A 15,403-nucleotide genomic window follows, 5' to 3' on the forward strand; every position below is an offset into this window, starting at 1 on the left:
CTAAAATTGTATTGTGGGGCATGTTATCATTTTTTTCAGACACTCAATTTTTTGACAGAATTTTGTAAATAAATGAACATAAAAACAAAACAAATCATGATATTTTCATTATTCTAGTTCCATATGTGTTGAATCTCACACTTGGCACGCTGTGAAAATTTCATGTCTCTACCATCAGTACTCTTTTAGAAAACGGGTCATTTACTGAAAACAATGTAGTTAAGAGATATTGAGGTTTAAAGCTTTTTTATTACAAATTCTCATATAGACTTACATTTCTGCGTCTTTTATGCACTAGAATTGACCTGGCCTATAGTGTGTGTCTTCTTCAGTGTCACAACAGGCCAGTGCTTGCCTCCTTTTCTTTCTTACTTCTTTTGTCATTTGCTGAGTAGCTAACTTTGTTTCACGTACACGAATTTCATCCAGTTCCATCAATCCTTTAGCTATGTTCTGTCCAAATCTTATCCCTAACTTCTCCAAAACCTCAAGTCTTTCATAGTTCCCACCATTAAAAGTTATTACAGCATCAGACACTGCTAACTTTAGAGTCATGAGGCCAACAAATACATTTTTAGGCACACAGCACCACACAACATTACTGAAGGTCTCATTCACATTCTGGGTCTTCCAATGTAAACACTTTTTTAATAACTCAGGATTTGCCAGATCTCTGAAAATAGGTTTGACTGCCATATTATCATTACTTTTACAACAGTCACCCGTTTCTAAAGTTACTTACCTTTTCAATGGAATAGGGGACGAGGTCACTTCAGAAACATTATCGTGATTTCCTTCACTGCTAGCTCATGTGTTTTCAAGTACTTCTGTAGAAAATGCATGTGTCACATATCTGGTACCTGCATATTTCCGTTTCTTGAAGTTACTTTTAAGCTTCGTCATTTTATTTACGTATAAAAAAGCAATAGAAGTTAGCTTACTACAAAAATAGCCGATAATCACACTACTTTCAGCGAAAACTAGTATCAGAAACAAAGGACTGATTTGTTTATTCGTAATTCGAACTTCTGAGACGTAGCATTAGGCACGAAACAAAGTAATTCACAGTCTTCTTGACTGTGTAGTTCCCATGATATGACTGCTCAATTGTGGCAGTATATACGTAGCTGCAAAATTTGAGTCACACGTCAACATTTAAAATACACTCCTGGAAATTGAAATAAGAACACCGTGAATTCATTGTCCCAGGAAGCGGAAACTTTATTGACACATTCCTGGGGTCAGATGCATCACATGATCACACTGACAGAACCACAGGCACATAGACACAGGCAACAGAGCATGCACAATGCCGGCACTAGTACAGTGTATATCCACCTTTCGCAGCAATGCAGGCTGCTATTCTCCCATGGAGACGATCGTAGAGATGCTGGATGTAGTCCTGTGCAACGGCTTGCCATGCCATTTCCACCTGGCGCCTCAGTTGGACCAGCGTTCGTGCTGGACGTGCAGACCGCGTGAGACGGCGCTTCATCCAGTCCCAAACATGCTCAATGGGGGACAGATCCGGAGATCTTGCTGGCCAGGGTAATTGACTTACACCTTCTAGAGCACGTTGGGTGGCACGGGATACATGCGGACGTGCATTGTCCTGTTGGAACAGCAAGTTCCCTTGCCGGTCTAGGAATGGTGGAACGATGGGTTCGATGACGGTTTGGATGTACCGTGCACTATTCAGTGTCCCCTCGACGATCACCAGTGGTGTACGGCCAGTGTAGGAGATCGCTCCCCACACCATGATGCTGGGTGTTGGCCCTGTGTGCCTCGGTCGTATGCAGTCCTAATTGTGGCGCTCACCTGCACGGCGCCAAACACGCATACGACCATCATTGGCACCAAGGCAGAAGCGACTCTCATCGCTGAAGACGACACGTCTCCATTCGTCCCTCCATTCACGCCTGTCGCGACACCACTGGAGGCGGGCTGCACGATGTTGGGGCGTGAGCGGAAGACGGCCTAACGGTGTGCGGGACCGTAGCCCAGCTTCATGGAGACGGTTGCGAATGGTTCTCGCCGATACCCCAGGAGCAACAGTGTCCCTAATTTGCTGGGAAGTGGCGGTGCGGTCCCCTACGGCACTGCGTAGGATCCTACGGCCTTGGCGTGCATCCGTGCGTCGCTGCGGTCCGGTCCCAGGTCGACGGGCACGTGCACCTTCCGCCGACCACTGGCGACAACATCGATGTACTGTGGAGACCTCACGCCCCACGTGTTGAGCAATTCGGCGATACGTCCACCCGGCCTCCCGCATGCCCACTATACGCCCTCGCTCAAAGTCCGTCAACTGCACATACGGTTCACGTCCACGCTCCGCGGCATGCTACCAGTGTTAAAGACTGCGATGGAGCTCCGTATGCCACGGCAAACTGGCTGACACTGACGGCGGCGGTGCACAAATGCTGCGCAGCTAGCGCCATTCGACGGCCAACACCGCGGTTCCTGGTGTGTCCGCTGTGGCGTGCGTGTGATCATTGCTTGTACAGCCCTCTCGCAGTGTCCGGAGCAAGTATGGTGGGTCTGACACACCGGTGTCAATGTGTTCCTTTTTCCATTTCCAGGAGTGTATTATTTGAAGGCCTCACAATTGTCTGACTTAAATGTATTGTATACCAAAATGTTCAGCAAAGTCCAAAGTGCATTATGGAATAGAAAACAGATAATTTCAAATTTCAACGAATGTCACGTACTTCCCTTACGGCGTTCCCGACATTGGAAACAACGGTTACGGCACTGAAACAAACATAAATGACGCATATAAAGCGAACGATGACAGTGATTCAGTTTCTGACCATCCTACGAACAACTTGGCGATAAGCGAATTCCTTCGCAATCATATAGCTAAACAAGCTCATGTGGCACAGAATATGAATTGCGATTTTCGTAATTAATGCAGGCAATATGCTGGCCTTCTTGGTACTTAAATAAAGATTTGTTTCTCGGAACGATGAGAAATTATGACAAACAACAAAGACTATTTTTAGTATACTCTCAAAGGAACGATAGCTTCTTTGTGACCCATGTTTATTGTTTACTGCAACATCACAGTTGTCAAAACCTAATGAGAGATTTAGCGACCAGAAAAGCGGTCATTCCCGATTAGCTTCTCTTGAAAATTGTACTGACACAGCAAATGTGTATTAACTTTAAAAAATAGAGGTTAAATCACGTGGAGATTATATTAGAAAGTAACTTTTCTATACAAGGCTTATCTTACAGGGATCACCTGCATGGGTTAGGGGCAACATATTGTGGTAGTTTCTTGAAGGCACCACAGCTAATAGCTGAATTCTGTCTTCTTCTAACTAAAAGTGTAGTACTTCACGGAAACAAAGGATAAAGGAACATGTCATTCCTTTCTTTTCAAACGTGTGAAGAGTTTATATCTGTTCTGACAGAAAGTGTGATGAAGTATATTGTAGGTGAAGTGCTAGCTCGATCTGTCACATCTGTATGCCATCAGGGTCTTGCAGAAGGCAGGTTTGACTCATCCCAGCCACCATAGTAACGTGGGAGCATATGTGGGCAGGATTCTGAAACAATGGCGCCACAAGTCAGCAACTGCTTGCCAATGTGCTTCCTCAAGAGGAAGGGTAATACTTAGCGTCCATAGGCCTCTGCTGCGTCAGGTGAGTTGGTGGGGTAGGATAACAGTGCAGCTACATGTGACATGATCTGTGATGGCTGTTGGCCAGATTTCTGCATCACTGGTCGCTGAGTGGAAGCTGCGCCTGACGTTCATCCAGTCCAGTCGACTGGCAGAGTGGCTGGTAAAGTGCGTTTATCCATGATGTTCCCATATTGTACGAGCAATGTGTCATGGATCACTACGTCATGTACCAAAGCCGGACATGGGATGTGATGCAGTATCTGGGCCTTGAGCTGCAGTACACTGTTAAAATCGCTGCCCACAATGTAATGGTCCATGTTTCCCAGCAAAACCGTCGACAGCTCCTTCGAATAGAAACGTGCCTGTCATCAAGGTGTGAAGTACCTGAGGGTGCGTAGTTGTTAATGCTGCTGATCGAACCAACTGTGAGTGCTATGCCTCGAGCATTTGACAAGTATGTCATGTCTATTGCTTCTATTCCGTCTCAGAGACGGATGGTCGTTCCTCCTCTTCCATCACCTGACTGTATACTGTAGACGGTGTAACCATAAAGGTATAAATGCAGCTGTGAATGGTCCTCACAGAGAACAATGTCCAAGTCTGCCGCTCTTATCATGTCGTGTAACATGCGGGTCTTAACGGTGGAGTAAATACGACTGACAAGGTTCCCACGCGATAGAATTGACACATCTCAAGTGGTGGACATTAAGTGTGGGTGCAAGCCCATGACGGGGTCAGACACCTTGCATCTGCCCAGTTGCATGATGTGCATTATTGTGTTGTATGGTCTCCCTATGAACTCAGTGCCGGCCATGGGTGTCAGAGGAGCTATCAATGTGTGCTGCATGCCATCTGCCTCCATGTCATCTGCCCAATCGCCAAGACAGGATTAGGAGAGATGCTGCGACAGTGTCGTTGCCTTCCTCCAGCATTACATTCCCTCCCTGTCGATCTTCTTAGGATGACAATCATCTCTTCTTGTGCCACTTGGGTGACATTTGCTTGTGGGTCAAAAATGGTTCAAATGGCTCTGATCACTGTGAGACTTAACTTCTAAGGTCATCAGTCCCCTAGAACTTAGAACTACTTAAACCTAACTAACCTAAGGACATCACACACATCCATGCCCGATGCAGGACTCGAACCTGCGACTGTAGCTGTCGCGCAGTTCCAGACTGTAGCGCCTACAACCGCTCGGCCACCCCGGCCGGCCATGTGGGTCAATGACTCAACATCCACCAGAGGGCGGGTTTCGGCACTGGGAGTCTCTGCTTCCTATCCTGACAGTGACGGCGACCAGGTAACCCTGGTGCCATGACGTGCAGAGGATGCAACTCCTAAACTGTGCAGTGGCTGTGGCGGCGGCGTCGCCATCGGTGTTGTGTCACCATCGGAACTCGTAAGGGCTTGAGGTGGTATCAAGTTTGCATCATCCATCACATCATGCAGTGCCGCCTCCAGATATATTAGCAGGAGGCAGATCATTGTGGGCCCCTGGGGAAATTCCACACGGGGCATCTGGACGAAGCATCGCTGCATACACTCAGATCGGACATGGGCTTCCTGATCGCAGGCCAAGCAGGTCCACAATTGTCCTTCATATGTAGCAATTACGTGGCATCCGCCAACGAAAACGTATGATGGAATGTGCTTCTCAGGTTCTATGCATACCTGGCGTACCATGTTTCAAAAACATTCCATTTCTCTCATGTGGGGCTCAAAACTGTGCCATATGAGCGCAGCACATCAATTACGATGTTGGCGGGAGCTTCGAACAGTTGTTCAAAGATGCGTACAATATGCACCGCCAGACCACCATGGTCCACCGCTACCACACTCACATTACCGTCAGCGTGGCAGAAGCGGAAACCGTTGGTAGATCGTTGTATGATTCTGTCACAGGCCGCTTCGTTCTGTGTGCATCTCGTTTTGAAGAAATCCTTCTATCTCGTGGACCTTCGGTCTTGTGTACAGTTTGTTGAACAATAGTTTGTAGCGTGTCGATAACTCCCTGGCGAGGCGGTAATATGTCAGTACAACGACACAGCACCCCGCGCTAGCAGGTAAACAAGCATACTGTAAGACGCTACCCGGCGGGCTGAGTCCGACCGTACTGTCTTGACTGAAAGCCAACTACGACTAAGCCATCAGGACACAATGGCCATCGCAACTGCACAGACTACCCTAGCACGTCTCCCGTCAGACACAAATTGCCGATCCACACACTAATGTAGTGCCTCTTGCCCATTTCCTTAAGAGTTTGCGCCTGGCGAGCATCCCATTGAAAAAGATCATTAGCCGTCCTCGCCTGAATTTTATATACTGGGTGAACAAAAAGTCAGTATAAATTTGAAAACTTAATGAACCACGGAATAATGTAGATAGAGAGGTAAAAATTGACAAACATGCTTGGAATGACATGGGGTTTTATTAGAACCAAAAAAAACTAAGTTCACAAAATGTCCGATAGATGAGCGTCGTTTGGTGATAATCGTGTGCTCAGCCGCCACTTTCGTCATGCTTGGCCTCCCAGGTCCGCAGACCTCAGTCCGTACGATTATTGGCTTTGGGGTTAGCTGAAGTCGCAAGTGTATCGTGATCGACCGACATCTCTAGGGATGCTGAAAGACAACATCCGACGCCAATGCCTCACCATAACTCCGGACATGCTTTACAGTGCTGTTCACAACATTATTCCTCGAGTACAGCTATTGCTGAGGAATGATGGTGGACATATTGCGCATTTCGTGTAAAGAACATCATCTTTGCTTTGTCTTACTTTGTTATGCTAATTATTGCTATTCTGATCAGATGAAGCGCCATCTGTCGGACATTTTTTGAACATTTGTATTTTTTTTGGTTCTTATAAAGCCCCATGTCAGTCCAAGCATGTGTGTCAATTTGTACCTCTCTATCTACATTATTCCGTGATTTATTCAGTTTTCAAATTTATACTGACTTTTTGATCACCCGATATATATTATGTCTGTTCTTTCGGACATGTCCGAGACCACTTTACGACAATTGGCACCAGAAGTATCGTGGACGTCCGTCCGCAGCAGGAACATCACTACGCGTAAACCAATCACGCTGCCTGCGAGAATCAGGCCCCCTGGAGCGGCAGGGCCACCGGGAAGGGAGACAGGCTTTTAAGTAACCGTACATGAGCTAAATTTGTCAGCTGCGAGTTGTCAGTCAGTCTGAGTCTTGCTAGGGAGTTCCTGCAGAACGTTCGTCGTATGTTCAAGTCGTTGAGAGAGACAAAACATTAACCGATAGATAGAGGCTGGTTAATATTCGGTAGGAACAAAACAGTGAATAGAATGATCGTGTTTGGTCAGAGAACGCCTAACTAGAGATTTAATTGTGTACTGCTAGTTTGGAACTGTTCTTCGAATCAAGACAGTCTTCTTACGACTTTAGTTTAGAGAACAGTTTAGCTTGTTTTCATGCAAATGTAGTCAATGCGAAACAGAAAGGCTAAAAGTGCGGTCTACAATTGCTGTAACCAGCGTTACCGAAGTTGAGTAATATTTTTTGCTGTTCACTATTCTCTGTTACTTTCATTGTGTGTGTGCTGCACTAGAGTCCACGCACCTGTCCTACCACGACATCTACAGGTTGATAATTACTGAACTACATAAAATAAAATCGTCATAACTTCTGAAGTATTTGCGTTAGGACGTTCAAACTGCGCGATTGACCGCGGGGAATAATGGGAATTAGTATGCGAATAGGGTTTGGTTTAGTGACGAAGCCCACTTTCTTTTGGATGGGTACGTCAATAAGCAATATTGGCGTATTTGGGGGACTGAGAATCCGCATATCGCGATCTAAAAGTCTCTTCACCGTCAGTGGGTGACTGTGTGGTGTGCAGTGTGCAGTCACGGAATAATCGGTGCGATATTCCTCTATACCAGTGATTACCGAACGGTATGAGAAGGTTCTGGAAGATGATTTTATCCCCATTACCCAAAGTGACCCTGACGTCGACAAGATGTGGTTCATGCAAGACGGAACTCGATCCCATCGAAGCAGGAGAGTGTTTGATGTCCTGGAGGGCCACTTTGGGGACCGCATCCTGGCTCTGGGGTTTTCAGAGGCCACTGGCATGGGCCCCGATTGACTGCCATGTTCTCTGGATCTGAACACATGTCACTCTTTTTTGTGGGGCTATATGAAAGACAAGGTCTTCAGCAATAACGCCAAAACCATTGCTGAGCTGAAATAAACCATTCAGGAAGTTATCGACAGAATCGATGTTCTGACATTTCAGCTGGTCATGCATAATTTCGCTATTCGTCTGCAACACATCGTCGCCAATGATGGCAGGCATATCGAACATGCCCTAAACTAAATCCGAATATCTGTAGTGGCGTTTACATGTTGAGTAAAGTATGTGCACGCCATAGTTTGATTTATGGTTTTTTCATACAGTTCAATAATTATCATCCTGTATATTAGTCTTTTCAAGCAACAGCGAGCTGTTCATCAGAATTGATGCAACCAGTCCGCAACAGAGAGGGGTATATGGGAGGACGAGATGAACAGGATGAGGGGGAGGAGGAGATGGACAGAGAGAGTAGGGTGGAGGAGATGGAGAGGGAGGAGTAGCGGATGGACAGAGATAATGGCAGCACGAGATGGATAGAGAAAGGGAAGAAGAAAAAAATGGACAGAGAGCATCCTGAGAAGGAAGTGGACGAAGAGAGAATGGTGAGAAGGAGAAGGGGGAGGACAGATAGGACGGTGTGAGAGGGGGAATGAGAACGTGGACTAATAGATTAGGTGTAAATACATTCTGCAAATGCACAATATGTGAATTGTGCAGTACCGTTACGAAAGGCTCAGTATATGGACAATTTATGAAGAACTAATTGATGTTATTTCATAGAGAGCGAATACTAGAGAAACATTTCAGCTACGTATTGCATAAAAGTGTTGTGGGCTGTGGTCGTCCACTTTGATGAAAATCTCATTGCCACTGAAAAACACTAATAAAGGTGCCATGGTAGGATGGGTTCGTGGATTCTACGGCAGCAGATACCCAATGAAAGTAACACAGAATAGTGAATAGTAAAATATATGAAAGGTGGCTACACAGAGTCACAGCGCCAGAGATTGCGCCAAAGATTACTATTCCGCCGCCTCCACTGGGCAGTAGTAGTTGAGAGGATGTCGAGGGCAGTTGTTGTTCTGTTGGGCGAGAGAGTAGACGCTGTTCGGTTGGTGTAATGTATAAATGGAAGAAGTTGCAATTGTCAGAATATATTTGAGAAAGGAGATGGGCTTTTGATTTACGATGCTGGTGTAATGGAATATTTTTGTCAATATATAATGAGGTAAAAAGGTATTACAGTTTTCTTGCTCACAGCTACAGTCAACAAAGCACCTGGCTCATGTTCATTTATTAGACTTGTAAATCTGGTTTCTATGTACAATTATCGTATTTCTGGTTTTTCAATTAGTTCATTGTAAATGGTGTTTAAAATATTTTGTCGTATTGAGAAAGATCGAGCCAGATATATGTACGTTGAGTCACACTACCACACACAGAACAGTTACACTTGTACTTTGTCGTTTCGTAGCTTTTTTGGTTGCAGGGGACTTAATTAATCAATTTTGTTAATGGAAATTCCTTGTCACTATTTTTATTTTATGCAATCAGATTGCGTGCCAATACTGGTCTGGGCCAACCGGTTACGAGACTTCGTAACTGGTCACACAGCTACTAAAATTATTGCATTTATTCATTAATATTAGTCCTTTCCTTTTAATTAAGCCCCCATGCATATACTGCTCAACTTTGGTAACAGTGGTTACAGCAATTGTAGAATGCACTTTTAGTCTATCTGTCTTGCGTTGACTATAGTGCACGAACACAAATTAAATTGTTTTCTGAATTAAAGTCGGAACAAAACTAGTCTTCAGTCTTGAGTGTACCATCGAAGAACAGTCCCAAACTAACAGTACTCATTTAAATCTTTAGACAGGCGTTCTTTGTCCATACACGATAATTGCATTTGCTGTTCTGTTTCTATTGAAGATTAGTCACTGCCTATCCATCGGCAATTGTTTCTATGTTACTGGATGCCTCGACGACTTGAAGACACAACGAACGTTCTGCAGGAACTCCCTAGCAACACCCAAACTTAATTACAACTTGCTACTCACAACTTCTGCTCTTGTGCGGTTGCTTAAGCGCGCATCTCACTTCCTGCTGGCGCTGCCATGATTCTCGCGGGCAGCGTGATTGGTTTGCACACAGCGATGTGCCTGCTACGGACGGACGTCCACGGTACTTCTCGTCACCAACTGTCGCAAACTCTTCTTGTGCAGTATCTCAGTACACCACAAAAGTATCTGATGAGCAGCTCCGTCCACCATGTAATTCTTAATACGAGTACATCGAGAGGTGGTTGCTTCTCTGAATAATGCAAAATGTAATCAGTTTCTGCCCACGAAACTTTACTCTTCACGCTCATACTATACCATGTATTGCATTCTTTTTTACCAGTTGTGCATCCATGCTTTGTGTACTAGCGGGTGGCTGTTCAGCGCAGCAAATGGCCAAGGCGGCCTTGTTACCAGGTTTTTCCTTTTGTAGCAGGAAGACGAGGAGGGATGTTGGCAACACTGGCGACACTGTGCCAGTGCGTGGGCGCTGTGGCGCTGGCGTCGCTGCTGGTCTGGCTCTTAGGCGTCGCTCTGTCCAAGCTGAGGCCTCAGCAGCTGTTGGACCGCCTTCCGTCACGTGCTATCCTCATCACAGGTCAGCCTCGTCACCGAGTAACCTGCCCACATAATAACAATAACAGTATGGTTTGCGGCTTTATACAGGGTGTTACAAAAAGGTACGGCCAAACTTTCAGGAAACATTCCTCACACACAAATAAAGAAAATATGTTATGTGGACATGTGTCTGGAAACGCTTAATTTCCATGTTCGAGCTCATTTTAGTTTCGTCAGTGTGTACTGTATGTCCTCGATTCACCACCAGTTGGGTGGGCTGACGAGAATCCGCACGCAATTGTGCAATCACGTCATCAACACAGATTTTCTGTGAACATTTGGGCGGGCATTGTTGGTGATGTCTTGATTGGGCCCCATGTTCTTCCACCTACGCTCAATGGAGCACGTTATCATGATTTCATACGGGATACTCAACCTGTGCTACTAGAACATGTGCCTTTACAAGTACGACTCAACATGTGGTTCATGCACGATGGAGCTTCTGCACATTTCAGTCGAAGTGTTCGTACGCTTCTCAACAACAGATTCGGTGACCGATGGATTGGTAAAGGCGGACCAATTCCATGGCCTCAACGCTCTCCTGACCTCAACACTCTTGACTTTCATTTATGGGGGCATTTGTAAGCTCTTGTCTACGCAACCCCGGTACCAAATGTAGAGACTCTTCGTGCTCGTATTGTGGACGGCTGTGATACAATACGCCATTCACCAGGGCTGTATCAGCGCATCAGGGATTCCATGCGACGGAAGGTGGATGCATGTATCCTCGCTAACGGAGGACATTTTGAACATTTCCTGTAACAAAGTGTTTGAAGTCACGCTGGTACGTTCTGTTGCTGTGTGTTTCCATTCCATGATCAATGTGATTTTAAGAGAAGTAATAAAATGAGCTCTAACATGGAAAGTAAGCGTTTCCGGACACATGTTCACATAACATATTTTCTTTCTTTGTGTGTGAGGAATGTTTCCTGAAAGTTTGGCCGTACCTTTTTGTAACACCCTGTATACACTCCTGGAAATGGAAAAAAGAACACATTGACACCGGTGTGTCAGACCCACCATACTTGCTCCGGACACTGCGAGAGGGCTGTACAAGCAATGATCACACGCACGGCACAGCGGACACACCAGGAACCGCGGTGTTGGCCGTCGAATGGCGCTAGCTGCGCAGCATTTGTGCACCGCCGCCGTCAGTGTCAGCCAGTTTGCCGTGTCATACGGAGCTCCATCGCAGTCTTTAACACTGGTAGCATGCCGCGACAGCGTGGACGTGAACCGTATGTGCAGCTGACGGACTTTGAGCGAGGGCGTATAGTGGGCATGCGGGAGGCCGGGTGGACGTACCACCGAATTGCTCAACACGTGAGGCGTGAGGTCTCCACAGTACATCGATGTTGTCGCCAGTGGTCGGCGGAAGGTGCACGTGCCCGTCGACCTGGGACCGGACCGCAGCGACGCACGGATGCACGCCAAGACCGTAGGATCCTACGCAGTGCCGTATGGGACCGCACCGCCACTTCCCAGCAAATTAGGGACACTGTTGCTCCTGGGGTATCGGCGAGGACCATTCGCAACCGTCTCCATGAAGCTGGGCTACGGTCCCGCACACCGTTAGGCCGTCTTCCGCTCACGCCCCAACATCGTGCAGCCCGCCTCCAGTGGTGTCGCGACAGGCGTGAATGGAGGGACGAATGGAGACGTGTCGTCTTCAGCGATGAGAGTCGCTTCTGCCTTGGTGCCAATGATGGTCGTATGCGTGTTTGGCGCCGTGCAGGTGAGCGCCACAATCAGGACTGCATACGACCGAGGCACACAGGGCCAACACCCGGCATCATGGTGTGGGGAGCGATCTCCTACACTGGCCGTACACCACTGGTGATCGTCGAGGGGACACTGAATAGTGCACGGTACATCCAAACCGTCATCGAACCCATCGTTCTACCATTCCTAGACCGGCAAGGGAACTTGCTGTTCCAACAGGACAGTGCACGTCCGCATGTATCCCGTGCCACCCAACGTGCTCTAGAAGGTGTAAGTCAACTACCCTGGCCAGCAAGATCTCCGGATCTGTCCCTCATTGAGCATGTTTGGGACTGGATGAAGCGTCGTCTCACGCGGTCTGCACGTCCAGCACGAACGCTGGTTCAACTGAGGCGCCAGGTGGAAATGGCATGGCAAGCCGTTCCACAGGACTACATCCAGCATCTCTACGATCGTCTCCATGGGAGAATAGCAGCCTGCATTGCTGCGAAAGGTGGATATACACTGTACTAGTGCCGACATTGTGCATGCTCTGTTGCCTGTGTCTATGTGCCTGTGGGTCTGTCTGTGTGATCATGTGATGTATCTGACCCCAGGAATGTGTCAATAAAGTTTCCCCTTCCTGGGACAATGAATTCACGGTGTTCTTATTTCAATTTCCAGGAGTGTACATGGACTTAGCAACTGTCGTAGGTATGAACCTAATATCGTTTGGAGCCTCCCCTGACCTTGAGGATTGCAGTGGGAGGCCCTGGACGTGAGTCTAAAGGTCCTGATACTCTTCTGAAAGCAGCTGACATCATTTGCAGAGTGGCAGCCAATTCTGCTCTCTTCGTGGGTGCAGGATCCATAGCTCGGAGCCTACGTTCCATGACATCTAAAATACGGTCTATGGGGTTCAAATCTGAACTCTGGGGTAGCTGCCTCAGTCTTTGAACCTGCCCTGGTCGATGTGGGAGCGATGTAGCAGCGCGTTATCATCTTGAAACACTGCAGAACCGTCAGGATGCTGGAAGGCCAAAAATGGGTGGGGACGGTCTCCAAACAGCTCAACATACTGCAGACCATTTAAAGTCCCTTCCAGAACAACTAGAGGGCCCATTCTATGCCAGGAAAATGCTTCACACAGACACCACCGCCTTGGATCATGCCTTCTTGACAGGCGGGATTCAGCTATTCATGTGGTCAGCGCCACATTCGCTGCCTCCTATCGGTGTAGTTGAAATTGTGATTCGTCTGACCATACAATGTTACGCCATTGTTACAGTGTCCATCCCTGGTGACTGGCGACAAATGCAAGCCGTTGTGTCGGATGACGTTGGGTTCCCAGCGGCTCCTGTGTGTGGCGCTGGCTCTCATACCTTACGGAACCCATGCTCCTACGGATTGTCCACAGGGAGAGGTGTCTAGCACGTCCTGTGTCGAGCTCAGTCATGATTTGCTGCACTGCTGTCCTTTTGTCACTACTGACGATCCGTCTCAAATGTGCCGGCCACGGTCATTGAGTGTGTTTGGACGACCGGTAGTTCGCCTGTTGTGGACTATGACTCCATCATTCAACCATTTACGGTACACCCTGGACACGGCTGAACGTATGAAGCCGAATTCCTGCACCACTGCCGAAATCGAAATTCCCATCCGTCAAGCACCGAGCACCATACCCCGTTCGAACGGCTTCAGCTCACGACGACGTTGCTTATTAAGCAAATAACTTACAGAATCATTTCCCAGAATGTCTCCTATATACATTCGGCTGGCACAGAGGGAGTGCTGTGCGCGTACAACACGCCTGCGCCATTTGAAACCCACTCTCCCATGACATTTGCTAATTCAGTGTATATCACATGTTACACGTGAGACCACCGCAACATGGGCATAAGTTCTTTTAATCGAGATGGCGGCCAACTCTCAGTCATCCTTTCTTTAATTTCTTTCGGTAATACTGGATGCCTGTACCCCTTGTGTTGCACCGTTGATGTTTTAGTCTTCTGCCCGACTTCACAAGTCCTTAATGTTTTCCTCACGCATCTCGCCTTATCATGCAACTATCAATATCTTTGTTATTTGTGTAAGCATTTCTTGGCGCCAAAGTGTCCACAACTCCAATGTGTATATTTAATAAGCTCATCAATTCCTTGTTCAGCTATACAGATTCTCCGTTCCTCCCTTTCTTCACTACTCCGATGATACAGGACTCCATCACTTATAAGTTAAAGTTCTTTTTTTTTTCCTTCACTGGCACAGCTGAAACTTCTTTTTTATCAGAACCAATTTTTCATCGTCATTCTGTTTTTTCTCATATTTTTGACCAATTTCTTCACATTACCTTCGTAAGCTACCCCTTCTATCAAACACATGCCAACTTTCATATTTTCATCTCGTGTGGAGCCTCATTCATTCCTAAAAGTAGTCTCTAAAGTGCATCTGGAACGACCTGTTCACTTCCAGATACGTATATCAAAGCCAAACTCCTGCAGTGTTAACGTCTATGTGGTCAGTCTTCTATGCCTTGGTTTACTAGTCAACATAAATGAATGTGCCCTACGGACTGTCACTGCTGTAGATTTTCGACCAGCGAAATAGTATTTATATTTTGCATATCCAAACACTACTGCCAACGCTTCCTTTTCTATCACAGAATATATTTCCTCATGATCGTTCGACATCCGACTTCCAAATGTGATCGTCTTTATCACTTCTCTCCCTCCTCTTCTTCTTCCTTCTGGTACAGCTGAATTCCTAAACCATAATCCAGTGCATCGCAGGACAGGTAGAATGTTATTTGTAGATTCGGCTGTACCAATATAGGAGCATTACACAGGGCCTCCTTAATTTTCTGAAAGTCTTCTGACAGAACCATTCTTTATTTTCCTTCAACGGTTCCTGCAGCACTTCGCTGTTCAGTTCTTGTTCACTTCAGAATCGTCATTAGAATCATCATACCCTGAAAAAATTTTAAGCATTTTTTCGGCACTGGAAATTCCTTTGTATTTCTCACTTTTTCTTAATTGGTCTGTACCATCACAGTTGATTGCAAGATCCAGAAAGTTAATTTCCTGTCCTTCAAACGCAGCTTTTTGAATGCTTCTATTAAAGTCCCAAAACGTCCTTCCCAGTTTTCGCTAGCTGTTAGCAAATCATCGACGTAAACTGTAATTTTCTTGAATAACTTTCCTCCTAACACTCTATCTAATGTCCGAACGAACGCCGAAACGGATACATTTACCTCAAGAAAAACATCCGATTCCGGTAACAAGGACT

General features: G+C 46.5%; 1 protein-coding gene across 1 annotated transcript in view; it reads left to right on the plus strand.

Annotated features, from left to right (window-relative positions):
- LOC126465865 (estradiol 17-beta-dehydrogenase 2-like) overlaps nt 1–15,403 on the plus strand; it is a 192,592-nt gene that overhangs the window by 54,867 nt on the left and 122,322 nt on the right. The window contains exon 2 of the mRNA XM_050096340.1: nt 10,236–10,400. Within this exon, the coding sequence (XP_049952297.1) occupies nt 10,253–10,400 (148 nt within the window). The 5' untranslated portion in view covers nt 10,236–10,252. The remainder of the gene's footprint in view (nt 1–10,235; nt 10,401–15,403) is intronic.

The sequence above is a fragment of the Schistocerca serialis genome, chromosome 1, assembly GCF_023864345.2.
Source record: "Schistocerca serialis cubense isolate TAMUIC-IGC-003099 chromosome 1, iqSchSeri2.2, whole genome shotgun sequence".
Lineage (NCBI taxonomy): Eukaryota > Metazoa > Arthropoda > Insecta > Orthoptera > Acrididae > Schistocerca > Schistocerca serialis.